Raw genomic sequence first — 25,116 nt, forward strand, 5'->3', positions numbered from 1 at the left:
GCACTAATCAAGTCCAAGCAATGCTTGAACTTTATCCCAGAAAATAACTTAGTCACTATATTTGTCGGGGTTTTCAGTTATAGTTATTTTCTTTACTGCAATCTCACATTTAGAAACAATCTTTCGAACAAAGTTATACTTGACTTAGATGTGTTTGATTTTCTCATAAAACATTTGATTTTTAGTCAAGTGTATGGCACTTTGACTATCACAAAACACAAGCATATGTGCCTGTCCAAAACCAAGATCACTAGCCAAGCCTTGAAACCATAAAGCTTCCTTCATTGCCTCAGTCACAACTATATATTCAGCTTGAGTTGTAAACAAAGCAACTATTACTTTCCAATTGATTGCAAACCTTGAAAGAGGGAGCACATACCTCATTCGAGATCTTCTACTACCTAGATCACCAGCAAAATCTGAATTGGAGAAGCTAACCATATTACAACTATTGTTTGCACCACCTTCACATATTAAGCTAACATCAATAGTACCTTTAAGTGTTTTCACAAGCTCCCACGTTTGATCTCAGTGTAAAGACTCAATCTTCTTAAAAGACTTGGCATATGTAATTGTCTCACAATAAAACAAGATATATTCCTTGTAAGCAAGGTCATGAGCACAAGCAATTCAATTCCCGAAGCAGAAACAAAAAGAGTCAACTTCCCTTCTACTTCCTTATGCAACAACACTAACTAAATCAGAGATAAGCTACCAGAAGCATTCGGGAAACTCCCCTACCATCCCCGTTGCACCTATTCCTAATATATGAAGACTGCAGTTTTATGGTCGTCTCGTCCCTTACAAAACTAACAGCCAAGCACCCATAGCAAGTCACAAACAGCCCATAGCAGATCATTTTATCCATATTATCCAAACCACCAGAAATAAGACATCCCCCACTACAACCGAACTCGCTAAGAACCAACTTATATTCCACATTACATTCAACCCTTGTGCTATTGAAATATTAGATATATATTTAGTGATATATCGTATATTAATATTAGATACTTAGATGTAGGAAATACCTAACTCAATCCCAAAGTGTTCCTATTTTTTGAGAATTTTATTTGTTGGATATAAGATTGGGAGTGTAGTTGAGATAAAAAGCTGTACATTTGGCTTTTAATAAATTTATATGGTTAGTTTCAAACTAGAAATGTGTTACAAGTCATAACAATTACTGATGAAAAACTCTTTAAGGCTCTGTTATTCACTTTGTAGACCAGGAGGGATTGATTGGGTTGTGTACTTGTTATGCACCTTGTAGCTGATATAAAACTCTAGTAGGCTTCGTGGTGCACTTGTTATGCACCTCTGTTTTTGATTTTTACTCTGCTTATGAACTTCATCCCCAGCCTTATAGGCTGAACTCAGTGTATAGTTTTTTCAGTCATATTAATGAATTTATCTTCATGGTTGAGAAAAAAAAAATTAATGATGAAACAACATGATATAGGAAAAGGGAAGAAAAGAAAAGACACAGGAGGAGAAAAATAATCATATTCAAAGCTTTATTAATAGAGCAAAGTTCATTACAAATCTCTGGCAGAGGCTGCAAGTCCAGCTAGCCAATAAAATAATCATTAAACAACGAAAATCAGACCCAAAAAAGAGAAACAGAAAAGAACCAACTTAAGTTGCCTTCTCAACTTCAAAATAAAAGATAAAAATGGGGGGAAGGGGGTATTAAAATGGATTGTTTAGTCATGAAGAATTAATTCAATTTTAGTAACCATTAGTGGCTGATTTAGCCTCGGAGGTGTAGAAGAAAGGCCCCACGGAGTACAAATTCATCTTCTTATTTAGAACACGGAAATTAGAAAGAGGAGCACCATCAATCCCTTTGTTGTCATTCGTGGAAATATTACAGGTCTTCAATGGAGAGCTCTCGAGATACGCCTTGCAATCTTTAACCTCCAACTTATCTACGAGATCTGAATGAGACAATGTGGCAAAGAAGTAACCCTTTGCATCAGTTGCTCCGCTGCAAATGGAGAGGATTTTCTCGAGCCCGCCCTTATCAACAGCTTTACATGTTATCTTTGCTAAAGCCCCTGCTCATGCATAGAAATTTGATCAGAAGTGAACCCAATTAGACAATCTTCTCAAACAAAGTCATAATATACAAAAGGGATTATTAGGAAACCAATTGTCCAAATCGATATACCTTGAATTGGATAATACTTGGAACCTGATTTACATAAAACAAGCCCTTGAACACCAACGATGAGAAGATTTTCCTTTTCTTCCGACTTTTTTTTGATTGAACTCTGGTTTTGTGTCATAGTAAGGCTTTTCTTCTCCTTCTGGCTTTGGTTTAACAACGTATGATTTTCTGCCATACTCAGGCTTTTCCTTTTCTTCTGTCTTTGGTTTGTAGAGGTATCCCTTTTTGCCATAATCAGGCTTTTTTTCTCCTCCATACCCAGACTTTTCCTCTGGCTTCGCCTTGTAGTTGTCTGGTTTTGTACCATAGTAAGGCTTTTCTTCTCCTTCTGGCTTTGGTTTAGCAACGTATGGTTTTCTGCCATACTCAGGCTTTTCCTTTTCTTCTGGTTTTGGCTTGTAGATGTCTTGTTTTGTGCCATAATTAGGCTTTTCTTTTCCTTCCGGCTTTGGTTTAACGACCTCGGGTTTACTACCATAATCAGGCACTTCTTTGTCCACCGGCTTGGGCTTGTAATAGTCTGGCTTTGTAGGCTTTTCTTCTTCTTCTGGCTTTGCTTGAGGGCTGTCAGCTGGTATTCCATCGAAACCATATTTAGATGAATCATCATTACTATAATCACCAGCGGAAGCAATGACTAGCAATGACAGTAGAAGCAATGAGAATGCCAAGGAGAGACGGGTGAGAGCCATGATTATTGCTATTAACTCTGCAATGTAATTATAAGAATGGAGAGAGAAATACAAATGGATGAATAATAGGGGCTGCGACCATTGTCTTTTATGAGGAAATTGGTCAAACATACACATACTCACCAATAATTAAGATCAGTGCTCTTTTTTTAAGGTTTTTTTTTTTAAAAAAATATAATAATAATTTTTTAAGTTAATAAAAAAAACAGTTTAGTTCTTTCATCATCTCTGTTAACAGTGTTTACACTTATGGGTTGGAGTGTCTATTTCAAAAACTAATAGACTCGTTTAAAATTTCGATTAAAATTTAGAAATGTAAGGGTATTTTATCCGATAATTTAAAATCATTTTCAACTTCCTTATTTAGTCATGTGTCTTTGTAGTTTGAATTGAATCAAATTAACTGATGTTTTTGTCTTAGTTCTTGGTTACAGACTTATATTTTTAACTCAAAAAACATGCATGTTAGGTGGATGAAGGTTTTTTTTATAAATCCAAGACTCATTTCATATCTTACTGATATGAGATTTGTAACATTCGACCTCACTTAATTGTGCAACATCCTCATTGCACTGATTTTTTTACCTATAGAGAAGAGAGATCGTACCTTAATTCGAGTTTATTTCGACTTTGGTATCTCTCATGAACTCTTATGTTGATAAAGATTTAAATTTGTTTTGATATCACTTTACACATATCTATATTTCTAACTAAAAAAATATATTTATTAAATGAAAAAATGCTTTTATTTACAAGTTCAAAACTCATTTTATCTCTTACTAATATAAAATCCATAACATTTACATAGGACTTATTATTATTTTAACAACTACTTTCCCATGTATTTTAAACTCTTCATTTAAAGAATCAACCAGTTAGAACCCTTCATCATCTTCAGGTACTTTCCTTCATCTTATTCTAGCCATTAGTTATGGCTTTTTCTGTATCATCAATTCGTCAGGGCTCAAACTGGGACGATCAACACAAATTAAATCAAGATGGGCATTGTCTTTGTGGGCTTGGTAAACAACCTCACCATCGAACGCGTGGGGCTACAGCTAAATGTGCTGGAGTACGTTTAGAACTTATAACCCAATTGAGCCCAAATTTCATCTACTGTCTCTTGTGTATTTTTATTTATGAAAATTTTTTATTCACCAGCAACATAACCCTAAATTTTCCATTCTTCAGAACTTAAGCAATTAAATTTGACATTCACCAACAACATAACCCTTGTGGATGTTATATTTGTAGAATAATTAAATAATGGTTGAATGTTGAAAAGTAACAAATATATATATATATATAGCATAAGAAGAAACCAGCAGAAAATGGATCTAACCTGACCCGGTAAAATTACACAAAGAAGAGTTCAGAAATGAACAGAGACTGTGGACTGTAGAGCTGTTATTCTGAAATGCCGTGTAAAATTTCAAAAGGCCAGCGTCAGCAAAGCTGACATCCCCCGCCAGGCAACCAAGATTCTTTTGCCCACGAATTTGACAAACAATGTTCTCACCGGTTTCCGTACTCAGCAGCTAGTTTAGTGTAATAGTATTAGTGACTATACATTAATTATTCATAGCCGAATATCTTACCTATTTGTTTAAGCACTCTTTATTGTTAATTATTTCAAGATCGACCTTCCGTGCTTTGACCTTCAATTAGTGGACTAAACAATCTTTGCTAAATATATTAACTTTACTGCCTAGCTAATTTAATGCCCAAGTTAATCTATTTTATTACCACTTGTTTAGTTGTACTGCTTTATTTATTCATTTTCTTCAATGCTCCTCATTTATCCAAAATTTTCAACCAAATGAACTTTCAGGCACGTGTTTCCACTTAAAGATAACAAAGTGAGCTTCCCCCACACTTTTGAAAGGAACATTTTGTAACTTTGGATAAGTTTAAGGGGGAACGACGGTCCTATTAATAAATCTGAAATAATTTTTTTTAAAAAAAAAAACAAATAAAGCTTTTAACTGTTGATTTTACGTTAAGATAATCATGATTAATTCATAGTGAAAAAACAAACAACAAACACATCAATTAATTGTGCAACTTGACCATTGCAATTTAAAATATACAATGGACCCTAGTCAGAGCAGATGGAAGAAAATCTTCTGAAATCTTTTGAGGGACGAGTATCACCTAATGCTGGTTAGCTTGCTAAAGAGTATGGAAGTTTCTTAATGTTTAGCAAAACTTCCCATTTCCTTATGTTTTTTCCACCTTACCAAAAGTCATAATACTGTTCCAAACCTTTCCAAAATTTCCTACCAGGATTCCCTCGTTTTAGTCCGACCAACCAAAAATCATAAGAGAATTCTTTAGACTTGGCCGCCATTGGCCAAGCGACGTAAGACCAGGAGCATGCCAGCAAAAGAAAAAGAAAATATATTCGTACACAAGAAAAACAAATTAAATTTTTACTGTACACCCGAGGCAGGCAAATTCACACGAAAGTTCCAATTTCCAACTTGCATTCACTGTCGCCCACCACCGCTCTTTGACTCCCACTACTTAAACCCCAGCTCTTTCCTCTCCTTTCATTCTTCACTGCGAAATTCTTTTATATTAAACCCATTTTTTGTTTCTTCAAAGTCCTTAAACCCTTCTTTCTTGTGACAGCTTCTTCACTACTGCATTTATTGCTCAAATACCGTTAACAATAGTTGCTTTGCTTCTACTGGTTAAGAAATGTGTGGCGGTGCTATCATTGCTGATTTCATCCCCCGTAAGCATGGCCGCAACGTCACCGCCTCTGACCTCTGGCCTAACCCACCCTTCGCTAAAACCGATGGTTTTAACTTCGAACTGTGTCAAATTGGCCATAGTGACTCGCTCTCCCACTTCAAAGGACCACAAACCGAGCCCTCCTTAGGTGCCATTCCCTTTCTGCTTGTGGTTTTATTCGATCTTTTTGTTCTTTCATTTTGCTTTTTTGTTCTAATCGTGGAATTTGTTAACAGGTGTTGAGCAAGTGGAGAAGAAGCCAAAGAGGCAGAGAAAAAACCTGTACAGGGGCACAAGGCAACTCCCTTAGGGCAAATGGGCAGCAGAGATTCGCGACCCTGGGAAAGGTGTTCGTGTTTGGCTTGGCACTTTCAACACTGCGGAAGAAGTAGCCCGAGCTTACGACAGAAAGGCCCGCAAGATCCGGGGAAAAAAAGCTAAAGTTAATTTCCCCGACGAAGAAAACGACTTCTCCATTCAATATAACCAAGATCATTTTAACAACCATGAAATCAATAACCATAACTCAGCGGCTACGTGGAATTCCATCCCCAATTCAAATCCACCTGTTTATCCACAGCCCTGTAAAAATTTAGATAATTATGGATTTGGTTATGACCTGAACCAGTTCGACGGTTATGCTACAGACCCTATTGTTATATCTGGGGAGAAAAATTCAGTGTCTGGTTCAGAAGGGTCCTACTCTTGTAATCCAAATGTGAACAATGGTTGTTTATATGGCCCAGTAAAGGTTGAAGAAGAAGACGAAGAGAAGCGAGAAGAGCCAGTGAACAGGGTTGTGTTGCAAGTTCAAGAAGAAAACCAAGTAGAGAGGTTCTCTGAGGAGCTGATGGCTTATGAAAATTATATGAAGTTTTTTCAGATTCCATATTTGGATGGGCAATCAACAACACAAACTGTTGCTGTTCCGTCGGAAAATGCTATCGGCGAGCTTTGGAGCTTTGATGATGGTGGTGTTCCTGTTACTTCAACGGCTATGTAACCGTTTCAGGGTTTTCATTCTTTCATTTTTTTTTTATTTTTCTCTTTAGTCTTCATCTCTGTTTTTTTTTTTTATTGATCTTTTCAATCTTTGGGAGGTATTATGTAAAAAAAAGGTGATGTCGCATAAATTGTGAAATTATCTTTAAAGAGTTGTCCAAGATCTTACTCAATTAATAGGATAAAGAAAAAAAAAATCAAGCACACTCACAAGAACACAAAAATTTACGAGATTCGTTTTTTTGATAACCTACATTCACGGGCACTACAACAGAGAAAGATTTACTAAAAAAAATCAAAAGATTACAACAACAGTCTTAAACTCACAACTCTTATCTCACGTACGCTCAAATCACTCTTTCTAAATCTAAGTGATGACTATTCTTTAACACCATAGAATCCTTTAATAGGGGCCAAGTACAATAATCTTATCTTAACACAATTAGGATATGTTATTCTAATATAACTAGATTTAAAGATTATCTTAACAAGGTATACTAGTTTAATTAAAATTAAACAATCTTAATTAAATCACAATTTAAGACTATCCTAGCAAATCACTACCTTAGGCTTGAATTCACCAAACTCCACCTTACGAACCAATCTCTGTCGACACCGTCAATGCCCAAAAGGGCCTCAAGCACTACGAACACTAATCAAGTCCAAGCAATGCTTGAACTTTATCCCAGAAACTAACTTAGTCACTATATTTGTCGGGGTTTTCAGCTATAGTTATTTTCTTTACTGCAATCTCACATTTAGAAACAATCTTTCGAACAAAGTTATACTTGACTTAGATGTGTTTGATTTTCTCATGAAACATTTGATTTTTAGTCAAGTGTATAGCACTTTGACTATCACAAAACACAAGCATATGTGCCTGTCCAAAACCAAGATCACTAGCCAAGCCTTGAAACCATAAAGCTTCCTTCATTGCCTCAGTCACAGCTATATATTCAGTTTCAGTTGTAAACAAAGCAACTATTACTTTCCAATTGATTGCAAACCTTGAAAGAGAGAGCACATACCCCATTCGAGATCTTCTACTATCTAGATCACCAGCAAAATCTGAATTGGAGAAGCTAACCATATTACAACTATTGTTTGCACCACCTTCACATATTAAGCTAACATCAATAGTACCTTTAAGTGTTTTCACAAGCTCCCACGTTTGATCTCAGTGTAAAGACTCAATCTTCTTAAAAGACTTGGCATATGTAATTGTCTCACAATAAAACAAGATATATTCCTTGTAAGCAAGGTCATGAGCACAAGCAATTCAATTCCCGAAGCAGAAACAAAAAGAGTCAACTTCCCTTCTACTTCCTTATGCAACAACACTAACTAAATCAGAGATAAGCTACCAGAAGCATTCGGGAAACTCCCCTACTATCCCCGTTGCACCTATTCCTAATATATGAAGACTGCAGTTTTATGGTCGTCTCGTCCCTTACAAAACTAACAGCCAAGCACCCATAGCAAGTCACAAACAGCCCATAGCAGATCATTTTATCCATATTATCCAAACCACCAGAAATAAGACATCCCCCACTACAACCGAACTCGCTAAGAACCAACTTATATTCCACATTACATTCAACCCTTGTGCTATTGAAATATTAGATATATATTTAGTGATATATCGTATATTAATATTAGATACTTAGATGTAGGAAATACCTAACTCAATCCCAAAGTGTTCCTATTTTTTGAGAATTTTATTTGTTGGATATAAGATTGGGAGTGTAGTTGAGATAAAAAGCTGTACATTTGGCTTTTAATAAATTTATATGGTTAGTTTCAAACTCGAAATGTGTTACAAGTCATAACAATTACTGATGAAAAACTCTTTAAGGCTCTGTTATTCACTTTGTAGACCAGGAGGGATTGATTGGGTTGTGTACTTTTTATGCACCTTGTAGCTGATATAAAACTCTAGTAGGCTCCGTGGTGCACTTGTTATGCACCTCTGTTTTTTATTTTTACTCTGCTTATGAACTTCATCCCCAGCCTTATAGGCTGAACTCAGTGTATAGTTTTTTCAGTCATATTAATGAATTTATCTTCATGGTTGAGAAAAAAAAATTAATGATGAAACAACATGATATAGGAAAAGGGAAGAAAAGAAAAGACACAGGAGGAGAAAAATAATCATATTCAAAGCTTTATTAATAGAGCAAAGTTCATTACAAATCTCTGGCAGAGGCTGCAAGTCCAGCTAGCCAATAAAATAATCATTAAACAACGAAAATCAGACCCAAAAAAGAGAAACAGAAAAGAACCAACTTAAGTTGCCTTCTCAACTTCAAAATAAAAGATAAAAATGGGGGGAAGGGAGTATTAAAATGGATTGTTTAGTCATGAAGAATTAATTCAATTTTAGTAACCATTAGTGGCTGATTTAGCTTCGGAGGTGTAGAAGAAAGGCCCCACGGAGTACAAATTCATCTTCTTATTTAGAACACGGAAATTAGAAAGAGGAGCACCATCAATCCCTTTGTTGTCATTCGTGGGAATATTACAGGTCTTCAATGGAGAGCTCTCGAGATACGCCTTGCAATCTTTAACCTTCAACTTATCTACGAGATCTGAATGAGACAATGTGGCAAAGAAGTAACCCTTTGCATCAGTTGCTCCGCTGCAAATGGAGAGGATTTTCTCGAGCCCGCCCTTATTAACAGCTTTACATGTTATCTTTGCTAAAGCCCCTGCTCATGCATAGAAATTTGATCAGAAGTGAACCCAATTAGACAATCTTCTCAAACAAAGTCATAATATACAAAAGGGATTATTAGGAAACCAATTGTCCAAATTGATATACCTTGAATTGGATAATACTTGGAACCTGATTTACATAAAACAAGCCCTTGAACACCATCGAAGAGAAGATTTTCCTTTTCTTCCGACTTTGTTTCATTGAACTCTGGTTTTGTGTCATAGTAAGGCTTTTCTTCTCCTTCTGGCTTTGGTTTAACAACGTATGATTTTCTGCCATACTCAGGCTTTTCCTTTTCTTCTGTCTTTGGTTTGTAGAGGTATCCCTTTTTGCCATAATCAGGCTTTTTTTCTCCTCCATACCCAGACTTTTCCTCTGGCTTCGCCTTGTAGTTGTCTGGTTTTGTGCCATAGTAAGGCTTTTCTTCTCCTTCTGGCTTTGGTTTAGCTACGTATGGTTTTCTGCCATACTCAGGCTTTTCCTTTTCTTCTGGTTTTGGCTTGTAGATGTCTTGTTTTGTGCCATAATTAGGCTTTTCTTTTCCTTCCGGTTTTGATTTAACGACCTCGGGTTTACTACCATAATCAGGCTCTTCTTTGTCCACCGGCTTGGGCTTGTAATAGTCTGGCTTTGTAGGCTTTTCTTCTTCTTCTGGCTTTGCTTGAGGGCTGTCAGCTGGTATTCCATCGAAACCATATTTAGATGAATCATCATTACTATAATCACCAGCGGAAGCAATGACTAGCAATGACAGTAGAAGCAATGAGAATGCCAAGCAGAGACGGGTGAGAGCCATGATCTTGCTATTAACTCTGCAATATAATTATAAGAATGGAGAGAGAAATACAAATGGATGAATAATAGGGGCTGCGACCATTGTCCTTTATAAGGAAATTGGTCAAACGTACACATACTCGCCAATAAATAAGATCTATAGAAATAAGATAAACAATTGATTTAGAGATTAGAACGTGGGTGCACGATCGCAACGTGATTTGTAGACTTGGGTACCACTAACTAATGTACATGAATGCTGCTTTGAGTGCCACCCCAAGACATTGTCTGCTGGCGTACAAAGGTTTTCTTTGATTGCATACAATACATAATCGTCTCAATGCTTGGTTGTTTTTTAATACGACAATCTTATTTTACTCTTTTCATTCACTTATTTATTTTTTTACTGCTTAATTATAATTTAACTTATTTTATCGTGTATATATATTGTGAAGATAAAGGAGGAGTGAATTAATAATGAGAAATGGAGCCTAGTAGGAGAATAAATTTAGTATGACAGTCTCTCTTAGATTTAATATTTGAGTGAAATTTGGATAGAGTTTTTAGGTAAAATTATAGTATTTGTTCCAAAAAAAAAAACATTACTATCATAGTCTTAGTTATTACCATATTTCTTTAATCTTTGATTAAAAGAAGTATTAGAATTAATTTTCCTTTAATAAAGGACTTTTGAGGTTAAGTCAAAACTTATTTACTCATCATGTCATAGTATAATTTAGGATAAAATACCTCCAATCTCTTAAGTTTTAATCAAAATTCTAAACAGGTCCATTAATTTTTAATATGGACATTCCGTCTCAAATAAATATAACTATTAGTGTTTCTATAAGTTTAATGATATAATAATATTGAAATAACAATTTTACTTTTTATTAATTTTAAAAATTACAATTATATATTTTTATTAATTAAAAAAAAAGGACGAAGGGAGCACCAGTGCTCCCTTCTCTTGGGTGCTCCCCTTTCTTGGGGAGTTGGGGGCACCGATTAGTGCTCTTTTTTTAAGGTTTTTTTTAAAAAATATAATAATTTTTTAAGTTAAAAAAAAACAGTTTAGTCCTTTTATCATCTCTATTAACGGTGTTTACACTTATAAATTGGAGTGTCTATTTCAAAAACTAATGGACCCGTTTAAAATTTCGATTAAAATTTAGAAATGTAAAGGTATTTTACCCAATAATTTAAGATCATTTTCAACTTCCTTATTTAGTCATGTGTCTTTGTAGTTTGAATTGAATCAAATTAACTGATGTTGTTGTCTTGGTTCTTGGTTACAGACTTATATTTTTAACTCAAAAAACATGCATGTTAGGTGGATGAAGGGTTTTTTTATAAATCCAAAACTCATTCCATATCTTACTGATATGATATCTGTAACATTCAACCTCACTCAATTGTGCAACAATGGCTCAATTATGCAACATCCTCATTGCACCAATTCTTTTACCTATAGAGAAGAGGGAAATTATATGAACTCATGAACTCTACTTTGGTATATCTCATGAACTCTTATGTTGATAAAGATTTAAATTTGTTTTGATATCACTTTAAACATATCTATGTTTCTAACTAAAAAAATATATTTATTAAATGAAAAAATGCTTTTATTTACAAGTTCAAAACTCACTTTATCTCTTACTAATATAAAATCCATAACATTTACATAGGACTTATTATTACCTTAACAACTACTTTCCCATGTATTTTAAACTCTTCATTTAAAGAATCAACCAGTTAGAACCCTTCATCATCTTCAGGTACTTTCCTTCATCTTATTCTAATCATTAGTTATGGCTTTTTTTGTATCATCAATTCGTCAGGGTTCAAACTGGGACGATCAACACAAATTAAATCAAGATGGGCATTGTCGTTGTGGGCTTGGTAAAGAACCTCACCATCGAACGCATTAGGTTACAGCTAAATTTGCTGGAGTACGTTCTGAACTCATAACCCAATTGAGCCCAAATTTCATCTACTGTCTTTTTTGTATTTTTATTTATGAAAATTTTTTATTCACCGGCAACATAACCCTAAATTTTCCGTTCTTCAGAACTTAAGCAATTAAATTTGACATTCACCAACAACATAACCCTTGTGGATGTTATATTTGTAGAATAATTAAATAATGGTTGAATGTTGAAAAGTAACAAATATATATATATAGCATAAGAAGAAACCAGCAGAGAATGGATCTAACATGGCCCAGTAAAACTATACAAAGAAGAGTTCAGAAATGAACAGAGACTGTGGACTGTAGAGCTGTTATTCTGAAATGCCGTGTAAAATTTCAAAAGGCCAACGTCAGCAAAGCCGACATTCCCCGCCAGTCAACCAAGATTCTTTTGCCCACGAATTCGACAAACAATGTTCTCACCGGTTTCCATATTCATCAACTAGTTTAGTGTAATAGTATTAGTGACTATACATTAATTATTCATAGTCGAATATCTTAACTATTTGTTTAAGCACTCTTTATTGTTAATTATTTCAAGATCGACCTTCCGTGCTTTGACCTTCAATTAGTGGACTAAGCAATCTTTGCCAAATATATTAACTTTACTGCCTAGCTAATTTAATGCCCAAGTTAGTCTATTTTATTACCACTTGTTTAGTTGTACTGCTTTATTTATTCATTTTCTTCAATGCTCCTCATTTATCCAAAATTTTCAACCAAATGAACTTTCAAGCACGTGTTTCCACTTAAAGATAACAAAGTGAGCTTCCCCCACACTTTTGAAAGGAACATTTTGTAACTTTGGATAAGTTTAAGGGGGAACGACGGTCCTGTTAATAAATTTGAAATAATTTAAAAAAAAAAAACAAATAAAGCTTTTAATTGTTGATTTTACGTTAAGATAATCATGATTAATTCATAGTGAAAAAACAAACAACAAACACATCAATTAATTGTGCAACTTGACCATTGCAATTTAAAATATACAATGAACCCTGGTCAGAGCAGATGGAAGAAAATCTTCTGAAATCTTTTGAAGGATGAGTATCACCCAATGCTGGTTAGCTTGGTAAAGATTATGGAAGTTAATTTTTAGCAAAACTTCCCATTTCCTTATGTTTTTTCCACCTTACCAAAAGTCATAATACTGTTCCAAACCTTTCCAAAATTTCCTACCAGGATTCCCTCGTTTTAGTCCGACCAACCAAAAATCATAAGAGAATTCTTTAGACTTGGCCGCCATTGGCCAAGCGACGTAAGACCAGGAACATGCCAGCAAAAGAATAAGTCCAAACTTTTCTATTCCTGATACAATTATTCTTCAATCAATAGTTCAGAAAGAGCAATATGCCTTTTTTCTTCTTCTCTCGTGATACAAGTGCAAAAATGTCTTTCGATTAATGTAATTATGAACAGTTAAGCTAATAAAAAAACATAGTTGGTGGTTCTTGTCCAAATGCCTTTAACCTGTCACCAGATCTGGTTAAAACCAGTCCCTGATTAAGACAAGCAGGAAGAAAGAAACCAATAGCCGCAGAGCCTGTTGTTGCAATCCTGGTTTTATCAAGCAAAGAGACAGTAATGAAGCTTCTCGTTCTGATAAAATATGCCATCCTGTAAGGAAACCAAACTTCTTGACAGGGAGATTTCTGGCCGTACATGATTACGAGAAGGGCAACCAAACATAATTGAAGGCCATATATTATAGTCCTCAACCACAAAGACATTCCAGCAAGTGCTACAAGCCAACTTGGTGGACCAATCACGAGCGTTCGGTCCACTTTCCCAAAAGGTTAGTGGTTTGGCTAGTTGGACCACCAAACCCATTAGCCCTAATTGCTTCTTTTTTTAACTGACAAATGATTGTGACTGTGGCCTGTGGGTTTCAGCAGTGATCAGCGGAAGCTGTCCCTGGATGGACAAGTTGTAATAACCCCGAACACTAGCCTCTGTGTCTTCCATAATGCGAATTATTGGGAACCTAATTAGGATAAGATCACGCCAAGACCATTTATATTCCTAAGGCATACATTCCCATGATGCTGCTATTTGGCAATTATATGAGACCGTTTAAGAGTCAACGTTTGAGGGTAATTATGCCAACTTGACACATGTTTTTACCTGCTAATCTCTCATCTAAAATTACATACAGCGAAATGTCAACAATAATCAATAAATAATTTGGATTTGGGGCCAACTATTTTTGTATATTTTATGTTCAATTACGTATTCAGCATAGCTTTTTGTGAAGTGAAATTTGTGTAGGGGGTAGACCTTGCAATTTGAGCCGCCCGTTGCTGATTAGCAAATTGGGGGATGACCATGTTGACGTCTCTTAATCTTTCAAAAATGGAATAAATAAAAAGGAATGACATAAAAAAATAGAATAGAATTCAACATTGTCCGAATGAAATGAGTTTACTTTAATTCTGGTCAACCGATGATTCGTCAAGGAAATGTTCAGCACCTTAATAATAGCCAATTGGTTTGAAAAGCTCGGTCCCTCACCTAAGGACCAGCCGTAGGCACAAAACATTTTCTATTACCAAGTTGATTTATACAACCATATTTTTACTGAATAAAAAATTACTATATGCATATAGCAGATGAAATCATGAGATCAGTTTCACTCTTGCCACTTGGTAAGGTAATTAATTTAGTGTTGGGAGAGGAAACCAACAAAATCCAAGCCCATTGATTTCTTTCCCACTGGCTGTTAATTGACATTGATCACGAACTAACGGTAACGTTAAAAGGGATCCTTCCGTTTTTCACAAAAAAAAAAAAAAAAACAACTTGAGTTTAATTTTCTTTTTCAAATTTCATCTCACTCATTAAAAAGTATTGCTATAACCGAACACTCTTCAAAATTATTATATGAAATCACAATGCTTTAAAAAGCTTTTGAATTATTTATAAAAATTTAAATAAATTTTTGTTCTTTTATTACATTTAATAAAGTCTTCATATTTTTTATTTTTGATAAATAAATTCTTATAATTAATATTGATTAACGATTATTAATCAAAACATCATTTATCATTTTTATACTTATGTGGTGCTAACATGATGTCGACTTTGAATGTAAAAATATCACATGTTATCACATCATATTAGCATTTCATATTACCATTCACTAGTACATATTACATTCCTTGTTAACAATATAAGGTATATAATAACAAGTGACGTTTTAACTAATGATAGTTAATTAACCATTAATCGAACTTAAAAAAAAATCAATAAATTCCTTATCAGGAATAATTGGGAGGATTTATGTAAAAAAATGTGATGTTGTAGAAATTGTGGAATTATCTCTAAAGAGTTATTCAAGTTCTTTCTCAATTAATAGGACAAAGAAAAAAAAATCAAGCACATCCATAAGAATACAAAAATTTACGTGATTCGGTCTTGTGATCACTTACGTCCACAGGCACAGCAACAGAGAAAAATTTATTAAGAAAAAAATCAAAAGATTACAAGAACAATCCTAAACTCACAATCTTTATCCCACGTACACCCAAATCACTTTCTAAATATAAGTGATGACTATTCTTTAACGTCCTAAGATCCTTTAATAAGGGCCAAGTACAATAATCTTATCCTAATATAATTAGGATATGTTATTCTAATATAACTAGATTTAAAGATTATCTTAACAAGGTATACTAGTTTAATTAAAATTAAACAATCTTAATTAAATCACAATTCAAGACTATCCTAATAAATCTTCACCTTAGGCTTGAATTCACCAAGCTCCACCTTACGAACCAATCTCTGTCGACACCGCCAATACCCAAAAAGGCCTCAAGCACTACAAACACCAATCAAGTCCAAGCAATGCTTGAACTTTATCCCAAAAACTAACTTAGTCACTATATTTGTCGAGTTTTCAACTGTAGTTATTTTCTTTACTGCAATCTCACATCCAGAAACAATCTTTCGAACGAAGTTATACTTGACTTGGATGTGTTTGGTTTTCTCATGCAATATTTGATTTTTAGTCAAGTGTATGGCACTTTGACTATCACAAAACACAAACATATATGTCTGTCCAAAACCAAGATCACTAGCCAAGCCTTGAAACCATAAAGCTTCCTTCATTGCCTCAGTCACAGTTATATATTCAGCTTCAGTTGTAGACAAAGCAACTATTACTTTCCAACTAATTGCAGACCTTGAAAGATGGAGCACATACCCCATTCGAGATCTTCTACTATTTAGATCACTAGCAAAATCTGAATTGAAAAAGCTAACCATATTACAACTATTGTTTGCACCTCCTTCACACATTAAGCCAACATCAATAGAACCTTTTGATGTTTTCACAAGCTCCCACGTTTGATCTCAATGTAGAGACTCAATCTTCTTAGAAGACTTGGTTTATATAATTGTCTTGCAATAAAAGTAAGGCTCACCAATCTCTTCTTCCACAAATAAAACATAAGAATCAAAATCACCATCGATATAAGTAGTGCTTCGTTGAGATACCAATTCTTGTAGCTCTTGTAATTCATTCTGGATTTCACTATCATCCCACACTATAAAAGGAGTATTAATTTCAAGCTCCACTTGCTTGCCAACTTCCTAGTTTGATGTGTTTACAATTCTAAACTTTATCCCACAAAGTAATGCAAATTTGTCAAAGGTAACATCCTGACTTACCATAAACTTGGGAGACTTACAATTAGTACACCACAACCGATAACTGTTCACCCCATATGCATAGCCTAGGAATATGCACTCTGTCGCCCTCAACTCAAGTTTACCATCACTCACAAAAGCACAAACAGAACAACCAAATACTTTTAGTATAAAGTAATTAGCGGGCTTACCAGACCAAACTTCCTTGGGAGTCTTAAATTCAATTACAGTTGATGGAAACCAATTTACCAAGTAGCAAGCCATGTTGATAGCTTCTATCCAAAATACTTTGGGTAGGCCAACATTAGAGAACACGTATTTTGCTCTCTCTAGAAGTGTTCTCTTCATCCATTCTGCAACACTGTTTTGATGTGGTGTTTTGATGACATTGCGATGTCTAACGATTTCCTCATTCTTGCAAAACAGACCAAACTCACCTTTGCAAAATTCTAAACTTTTGTTAGTTCGAAAGCTCTTAATTCTTTTCTTAGTTTGCTTCTCGATCAATGCCTTCCAATGCAAAAATTGGTTAACACTTTACTCATAACTTTCAGAAAATACATCTACACCTTTATTGAAAAATCATCAATAAAGGCTCACATATATAATGATCCACCTTTTGATTCCATAGGAGAAGGACCCCACAAATCTGAATGGATGTAGTTTACTGCACTCTTGATTCGATGAATTGTAGTGCTAAGTTTCACTGTATGTTGCTCACAAAAATCTAGCTTCTCAGTCTTTTGACTACACAGCAAACTACGCTTACTTAGTTTTTTAATCCCTCTCTCACTCATATGACCCAATCTCATATGCCATAAATGTATTACATCATCATCAAGATCATTGGATGAGACCACGAAAACAGTTTCAATGACCGTGTTTCCCACTAGATGATAAAAGTCACCAGATAATTTACCCTTCATGATAGTTAAGGCTCCTTTAGATACATTCAAGAAACCATCTTGGTCACTATATTTATAGCCTTTTTTATCTAATAAACTCAAGGATATCAAATTCTTTTTCATGTTAGGGACGTGTTTCACCTCAAGTGTCCTTACCATACCATCAAACATCTTGATTCGAATTGTGTCAATCCCAACAACTGAGAGAAATAAATCATCTCTTAATTGTACAGTGCCTATACAACAGATTGATAAGTTGTAAACCAATCACGTATAGGACATTTGTGAAAGCAGCAAGCGGAATCTAAGATCCACGTATCCATTGGGTTACCATTGGTTACTACAAGAACATTATCAGTTTCCTCAAAAGTATCAAAGTCATCTCGAAGCACGTTTGCAGTATTCTTAGATTTGTTGATCTTTTCATCATCCTTGAATTTGGTACAGTCTTGACGAAAGTGCTCTTTCTGACCACAATTCCAACAAGTTTTCCCTTTTGTTCTAGACTTACCTTTTCTGTCTAAGCCATGCTCTCTGTCTTTTCCTCTATTCACAATCAGGCTTTTCGCTTGATTTTCATTCTAGATACCATCAACTTTCTTCTTCAATTCTTTGAAATTTAAAGAAAAGATGCCCTTACATCATTGAAAATAAGAGTGGCTCAGCCATATAACATAATATCCATGAAGTTTTCATACGATGGAGGCAAAGTACATAAAAAAATTAGGGCTAGGTCATCATCCTTAATTTTAACATCGATATTTTTTAAATTAAGAATAACTCTATTAAATTCATCAATGTAAGAATTAACCGACGTACCTTCACTCATCTTGAGAGTATACAATTGTTACATCATATAAAGCCAATTTGTAAGGGATTTGGTCTTATAAATACTCTCGAGTTTAAGCCACACTGCAACAGTAGATTCTTTATCCATGACTTCTCTTAGCACCTTATCAGACAAAGCTAGGAGAATAGCACATATGTTTTTTTCATAAGGTCATCTTTCTCACCATTAGATAAATTTGAAAGAAGATAGTTTTTTTCCTTCAATGCCTTCAACAGTCCTTGTTGCACTAGCAATGCGCGCATCTTAGCATGCCACAGACTGAAATCGTTTCTTCCATTAAACTTTTCAATCTCATACTTGGTCGAAGTTGCTATAGTGAGATTCAAATTGACTCAAGACCTTGAAGCTCTGATATCAGTTTGTTATGAAAATTGCGAAATTATCTCTAAAGAGTTGTCCAAGATCTTATCCAATTAATAGAATAAAGAAAGAAAGAAAGAAATCAAGCACACCCACAATAACACAATAATTTACGTGGTTCGGTCTTTTGATGACTTACGTCCATGGGCACAGCAATAGAGAAAGATTCACTAAGAGAAAAATCAGGAGATTATAAAAACAGTCCCAAACTCACAACCCTTATCCCACGTACACCCAAATCACTCTCTCTAAATCTAGGTGATGACTATTCTTTAACCCCATGGGATACTTTTATAGGGACCAAGTATAATAATCTTATCTTAATACAATTAGGATATGTTATTTTAATCTATTTAGATTTAAATACTATCTTAACAAGGTATACTAATTTAATTAGAATTAAACAATCCTAATTAAGTCATAATTCAAGACTATCTTAACATATGGTAATTGATTATTTTGGTTGCCACTTTTAAAATGGTGGTTAATTTTGTTAAATTCTGATGCACGATTATCTGCAATTTATATCACGACTCAATCAAATTCGTTCTTTTTACTCTTGTTATTTTATGGAAATGTTTTATCCATTTGGTCCCAAAATCAGCCATCAGAGTTGGGCTCGGATAAAACCATAACTTGCCCGGTGTTCTTAATTCTTTTTAAGTCTTTGCTTTTTCCTTTCTTTTACCAATTATTATGCCTTAGCTTCGAAAAGAATACATTCTTATTATGTCTTATGTTGATCTTGTTGTTAACTTAATATACTCTGACAAATGATTGCAGATAGGATCATGCCATACTGCCTACCAGTTCAGTCAATGTCCATAATGTATTTTATGGGATAAATAATAATTATGGACAGTTTGATACTGAACAGAATTACACTTGTGGAATACAAGTGATTTTGTTTAGGAAAAGGGGGAAAATAAAACAGTAATGTGCAAAAAAAAGAAAAAAACTTATTGAGAAATTATTAATATAGCAAAGCTCTTTACGAGTTTCTGGTGAAGGCTGCAATCTTTAGCCCATGCACCAAGAATGCATGATTACACAGCAAGAAAAATGCATCGAAGAAAGAAAAATTAATGAAGACAGAAAAAAGATCAATCCCACTTGCCATCTTCAATCCAAAAACAGAAGATAAAATGTTTTTTGAAAAAAAATTAAGCTGTTTAGTAACCATTAGAGACTGAGTTAGCTTCATCGGTGAAGAAGAAGGGTCCCACAGAGTAAAGTTTCATCCTCTTCTGATTTAGAACTCGGAAACCAGAAAGAGGAGCGCCGCTAATGCCTTTATTGACATCCACCGGAACATTACAGGTCTCCGATGGGGAGCTTTCAAGAAATGCCTTGCACTCTGTAAGCTTCAACTGACTGTCGTCGTCAAGGCCTAAAGGAGACAATGGTGCAAAGAAGTAACCTTTTGCATCGGTTTCTCCGCTGCAAACTGAGTGAGTTTTCTCGTATCCATTCTCGGCAACAGCCAGACATGTTATCCTCACCAAAGCTCCTGTGCTCATGGAACAAAAAAATGAGCAAAAACATGGTGAGTTGAAACTTGTATTAGAGACGGTCTTAAAAATGTGTCATAAGACAATGGCACTCTTAAAACAACAACTTGGACTTAATATGCATGCTTAAATTATAATTATCTGTGAAATATTACCTTGAATTGGATTATACTTAGGACCCGATTTACATAGAACAAGCCCTTGAACACCAATGGGGAGAATTTCAGGCTTTAGTGGATACAAGTCTGGAACCTCTATGCCATAATGATCAGCATTTTCTTCTCCTTCCGCCTTTGGTTTAGCAACGTATGGTTTTCCACCATAACTAGACTCTTCTTTTTCTTCTGATTTTGGTTTGTAGGAATCTGGCTTTGTGCTGTAATTAGGTTTTTCTACCTCCTCTGATGACTCTGGCTTTTTGTTTACTTCTGGCTGTGGTTTGTAGAAGTCTGGCTTAGTGCTATAATCAGGCTTCTCTTCGTCTTCTGACTCTGGATTTTCTTTTTCTTCTGGCTGCGGTTTGTAGAAGTTCTGTTTAGTGCCATTATCAGGCTTTTCTTCCTTTTCTGACTCTGGCTTTTCTGGCTGTGGTTGGTAAACTGGTTTTCTGCCATAATCAGGCTTTTCTTCCTTTCCTGACTCTGGCTTTTCTGGCTGTGGTTGGTAAACTGGTTTTCTGCCATAATCAGGCTTTTCTTCCGTTCCTGACACTGGCTTTTCTGGCTGTGTTTGGTAAACTGGTTTTCTACCATAGTCAGGCTTATCTGACACTACCGGCCCTGGCTTTTCCTTGTCTTGTGGCTGTGGTTTGTAGAGGTCTGGTTTTGTGCCATACTCAGACTTTTCTTCTCCTTCTAGCTTTGTACCATAATTATATGCTTGGTTTTTGGATGAATCATAATTGTAGTCATTGGCAGTAGCAATGACAAGCAGTGACAAAAGAAGCAAGGAGGCAGCGAACAAGGGAGCGGTGATAGCCATGTCTAAGACGGTAACTATGTTAATGTAAGCACGATGAGAAGAAAAACAATAGGATGAGGTGCATGGGCATTGGGCAACTTTCATTGCCTTTTATACAAGAAGGTTGGTGTCATTTGCCAATGATTAAGAAATAAAATAAACAGAGCATAAGATGATTTGATTGCACGATGGCAAAGCAATTTGCAGACTTGGGTGGCACTAACTAATATTACATGAACGTGGTCATAGACAACTGTATTTTTCGATAATCACGTACATAAACCAGTGCTTGGAGCCTTGGACAGACAGTACGTTGGACAATCTTTGATTTGAGTGATTGAGGCATTTGAATAAAGCAACCCCAGTCTCTTGGCTTGAGATTGACGACCTATTCAATCTCATTTGTTGGAATCAGTATTCATCATGCAATGCGTAACAATTTTTCTTTTTCACATGAAATTGTGTGTTTCCACACTTTATTAATTACAGTACAGGCTGTAAGCTAGTGGACAAGTATTCCTTCTCTCTATTTTTACATGAGTTATTATGCACATTTTCCTACCATTTTTGGAACCCTTTTTATATATGATCATTTTTATATACTTTTGCTAGGGATACAAAATTATTGCAAACCAACCAGGCAACTCGAGAACTATTTGAATTCGACTTTACTCAACTTTATTTGCTAAATAGAAAAAATAGTTAAGATTAAAACCCATTATTAAACTGAGGTCTAAATATAATTATCTAAAATTCACAAACTATAAGTATATAATAGGATTTAAATAGTACTTATTTATTATATATCGAATTATATTTATACGTATAAATAAATGTTTATATAAACAACATTAATTCTTAATGCAATAATTTAGCATGCAAATACTAAAACTTTATTTCTTTATTTTCACAAATGAATAAATTTTTCACGGTCATTTGAGTTTAAATCTAGATACATTAAAAGTTGTTCCAAGAAATAATTAAGGGTCCAATTGTTGGTCACGTGGCATGGTCAATTGAGCCCTTGGACATGATTTTCCTTTTTGAAAAAGTCAAGGTATTTTTATGATTTTTGTGTTTTTGGAGCTCACGGTATTTCCGTATTTTCCTAATGCTGTGGTTTCAAAATTTTTTTATCAAGCATGAGAGAGAGTTAAGGGTACGAACAAAGAGAAGAAAAATAAATATAATTTTCAATTTGTGATTTTTTTAATTGATTGAACAGATTCTCTCATATTTTTCGCTTTTCTTCTGTATCTTATTTCCTTGCCCATTGTTTTATCTTTTAATTATTTATTTTATTGATTTAATTTTAATTCATGCATTAATTCAAATTTATGAAATTAGTTTAAAAATTATAAGAATAAAAAAATAAATAATTAAAAATTGATTCCATAGTTTTCTGTTTATCTTGTTCTTATTATTTGGGTTTTTATTATTTTTTATAACATTATTATTTCCATACAGAAACTAGAAACTTTGATGTAAGTTTCTAATTTCCTTTCTTTTTATCTCATTTGATTTGTTTATTCAAGCTTCTATTATTTGGATTCTTTATAATTTTTATTTTTATAATATTATTGCTTTCATACAGAAATTAGAAACAACAATCTATTTATTGATTTGTTTAAAATTTTTCTTTTTTTTTATCTCATTTGATTAATTGTGTGGTTATATTTCTCTATTGTAAACAACAATCTACTTGAATTTTTGTGAGATTTAGTTTAGATTTTTTTTTGTTATTTTTTCACGGTTTCATAGAGGATGTAATGCTTATTGTCATTATTGAGAAAGAAGATCCACAAAGACCCAATGTTAAGGTCGTTGAAATGGTAGTCACTTATCATGTATTTAATGAGTTACTAAATTGTATACTGCAACCTACATTTACAACTCTTAAAATGGATTACTACTTAAACAATTATGCAACTTTTGACCTTTTCTGTATACATTACAGTTGACAAATAGCTTCATAATTGCCTATGTAAAATAAGCACCATATGATTATTGAAATGTAGATATATTTGAATAAACATTATTTTACCTATATCACAAAAGTGCATCGCATGGGCATATTCTAGTATATTATCAGATGAACTTGACTTTAAATTTAAAAACCAATTTGACAGATGTATTAAGTATTAAGGATCAAGTCTAATCTAACTAATTGGAATCTTCAACTAGTTTTTATATAGGTGGCAATTGTATGAGTTCGGATCAAGTTGCCTTGAGGTTTTGAGTTATTTTAGATTTAGATTCATTTCGAATTTAGATTATCTTGAGTTCAAATTAGGAGTGAGTGTTCGGTTAAATCGATTAAGAATACCATTAACTGACTTTCTTAAAAAAATTAACCAAATCGAATCGATTTAACAACTTTAATTCGACTTTAAATTAACCAACTTTAATCGGTTAAATCTATTTTAACTTATTTAATCGAATTTTTCTAACTTTTTTCTTTTTTTAATTTATTTAATAATATATTAATAATGTACTTTATGTTACCACATATTACATTATTACTTATAATTTTACTAATATACTAATATAGTATATTATTAATATATAATTTCTGACTAATTATACTTGTTATACTATATATTGATTAATTAGTGTATTACTAAGTATACTATCTATTGTGTATTAAGATATATATTATATAATGTATAACTGTAAACAATATATACTGTATTAATTTTTACTATATATAATTATATAGTATATATGTCTATTGTATTGATATATTTTATATATTATGTATAACTATATGCTAATACAATGTATTGTGTATTAATATATTCCTATATATAGTTAATATTTTCTTATATAGCATATAAGTATACTAAGAAGTCACATAATATATATACTATATAATAGTATATTGTTATATACAATAGTAAATTTTTATTAACTAATTAGTATATTAATAAATATACTATGTAATATATTTTATATTGTTATATATTATAATATAATTAAGTATTAATATAAGTTACTTTAGTAATATAAGTTATACTATAGTAACATTAATATATTAATATATATTAATAAGTTACTATATTCAATTATTAATATTAGTTATATTACTAAAGTACATTAATATTAATAATTTAATATAACTTAGTATATTAATATAAGTTATACGTTTATTAATAATTTATAAAAAAATAAGTTACTATAGTCTATAGTCTATATAGTATAAATTATATATTGCATATTAATAAATATACTATATATAGTATAGTATATATTAATAACTTAAGATAAAAATAAGTTATATTAATAACTTAAGTTTAGGGTATAGTTTTCATTATATTTTGCATTAATTTTATATCAATTTTGTATGGCTATATTTATATAAATATTCAATAATATTAATGTCTAAATAAAGTGTATTTTATTTTTTATTTTTTGATGATTAAATCTAAGTCATTTATTCATATACAAGTACGGAAAAAATGTGTGAGTTAATACATCTAAGAAAATCCCTCTCGGTGATTAAATCTAATCCTTCATTCATATATATGTATTGAAAATCAATGTGAGCGCATACATATAACAAAAACCTAAATTTTTTAATCAATTTATTCATATTAACCGAATTAACTGAAATTGAATTAATCGAATTTATAGGTTAATTTAGTTAATTTGGTTTTGACCAAATTTTGCTCATTCCTAGTTCAAATCATCTTGAGTTCAAATCATTTTTCATCTTATCAATTGTCTTGAATTTGGGTGATTCAAATGAACTTCAAGTCTTTTTGAGATTCATATGATTGATAGACATTTTCATAAATTTGAATACAATAAATAAT

At 33.3% G+C, this 25,116-nt stretch overlaps 2 protein-coding genes and 2 pseudogenes across 3 annotated transcripts; 1 reads left to right on the forward strand and 3 right to left on the reverse strand.

Moving 5' to 3' along the window:
* Positions 1-1,493: 1,493 nt before the first annotated feature.
* On the reverse strand, positions 1,494-2,879 carry LOC148764790 (uncharacterized; annotated as a pseudogene). Its single transcript, XR_016024147.1, has 2 exons — positions 2,174-2,879; positions 1,494-2,060 (listed from the first exon to the last, which is right to left on the reverse strand). The product of XR_016024147.1 is annotated as an uncharacterized LOC148764790 (transcript).
* A 2,565-nt stretch (positions 2,880-5,444) lies between these two features.
* Positions 5,445-6,641, forward strand: LOC18613610 (ethylene-responsive transcription factor ERF071-like; annotated as a pseudogene).
* Positions 6,642-8,747: 2,106 nt separating this feature from the next.
* On the reverse strand, positions 8,748-10,161 carry LOC18613609 (uncharacterized). Its single transcript, XM_007050937.3, has 2 exons — positions 9,428-10,161; positions 8,748-9,314 (listed from the first exon to the last, which is right to left on the reverse strand). Exons 1-2 carry the CDS (start codon positions 10,116-10,118, stop codon positions 8,986-8,988), a joined length of 1,020 nt encoding a protein of 339 aa, XP_007050999.3. The 5' UTR covers positions 10,119-10,161; the 3' UTR covers positions 8,748-8,985.
* Positions 10,162-19,769: 9,608 nt separating this feature from the next.
* Positions 19,770-21,370, reverse strand: LOC18613614 (uncharacterized). The gene is made up of 2 exons (XM_007050942.3): positions 20,497-21,370; positions 19,770-20,340 (listed from the first exon to the last, which is right to left on the reverse strand). The coding sequence occupies exons 1-2, from the start codon at positions 21,320-21,322 to the stop codon at positions 20,003-20,005; spliced, it is 1,164 nt and encodes a 387-aa protein (XP_007051004.3). The 5' UTR covers positions 21,323-21,370; the 3' UTR covers positions 19,770-20,002.
* Between the last annotated feature and the right edge of the window lie 3,746 nt (positions 21,371-25,116).

This window comes from Theobroma cacao, chromosome 1, assembly GCF_053813885.1.
Source record: "Theobroma cacao isolate CCN51 chromosome 1, ASM5381388v1, whole genome shotgun sequence".
Lineage (NCBI taxonomy): Eukaryota > Viridiplantae > Streptophyta > Magnoliopsida > Malvales > Malvaceae > Theobroma > Theobroma cacao.

Bases quoted from the DNA above. Each gene is read 5' to 3' on its own strand.
- LOC18613614 (XM_007050942.3), bottom strand. From the start codon at position 21,322: ATGGCTATCACCGCTCCCTTGTTCGCTGCCTCCTTGCTTCTTTTGTCA. The intron at 20,341-20,496 runs GTAATATTTCAC...CCATGAGCACAG, and splicing joins TAAGTATAATCCAATTCAAG to GAGCTTTGGTGAGGATAACA.
- LOC18613609 (XM_007050937.3), bottom strand. From the start codon at position 10,118: ATGGCTCTCACCCGTCTCTGCTTGGCATTCTCATTGCTTCTACTGTCA. The intron at 9,315-9,427 runs GTATATCAATTT...ATGCATGAGCAG, and splicing joins CAAGTATTATCCAATTCAAG to GGGCTTTAGCAAAGATAACA.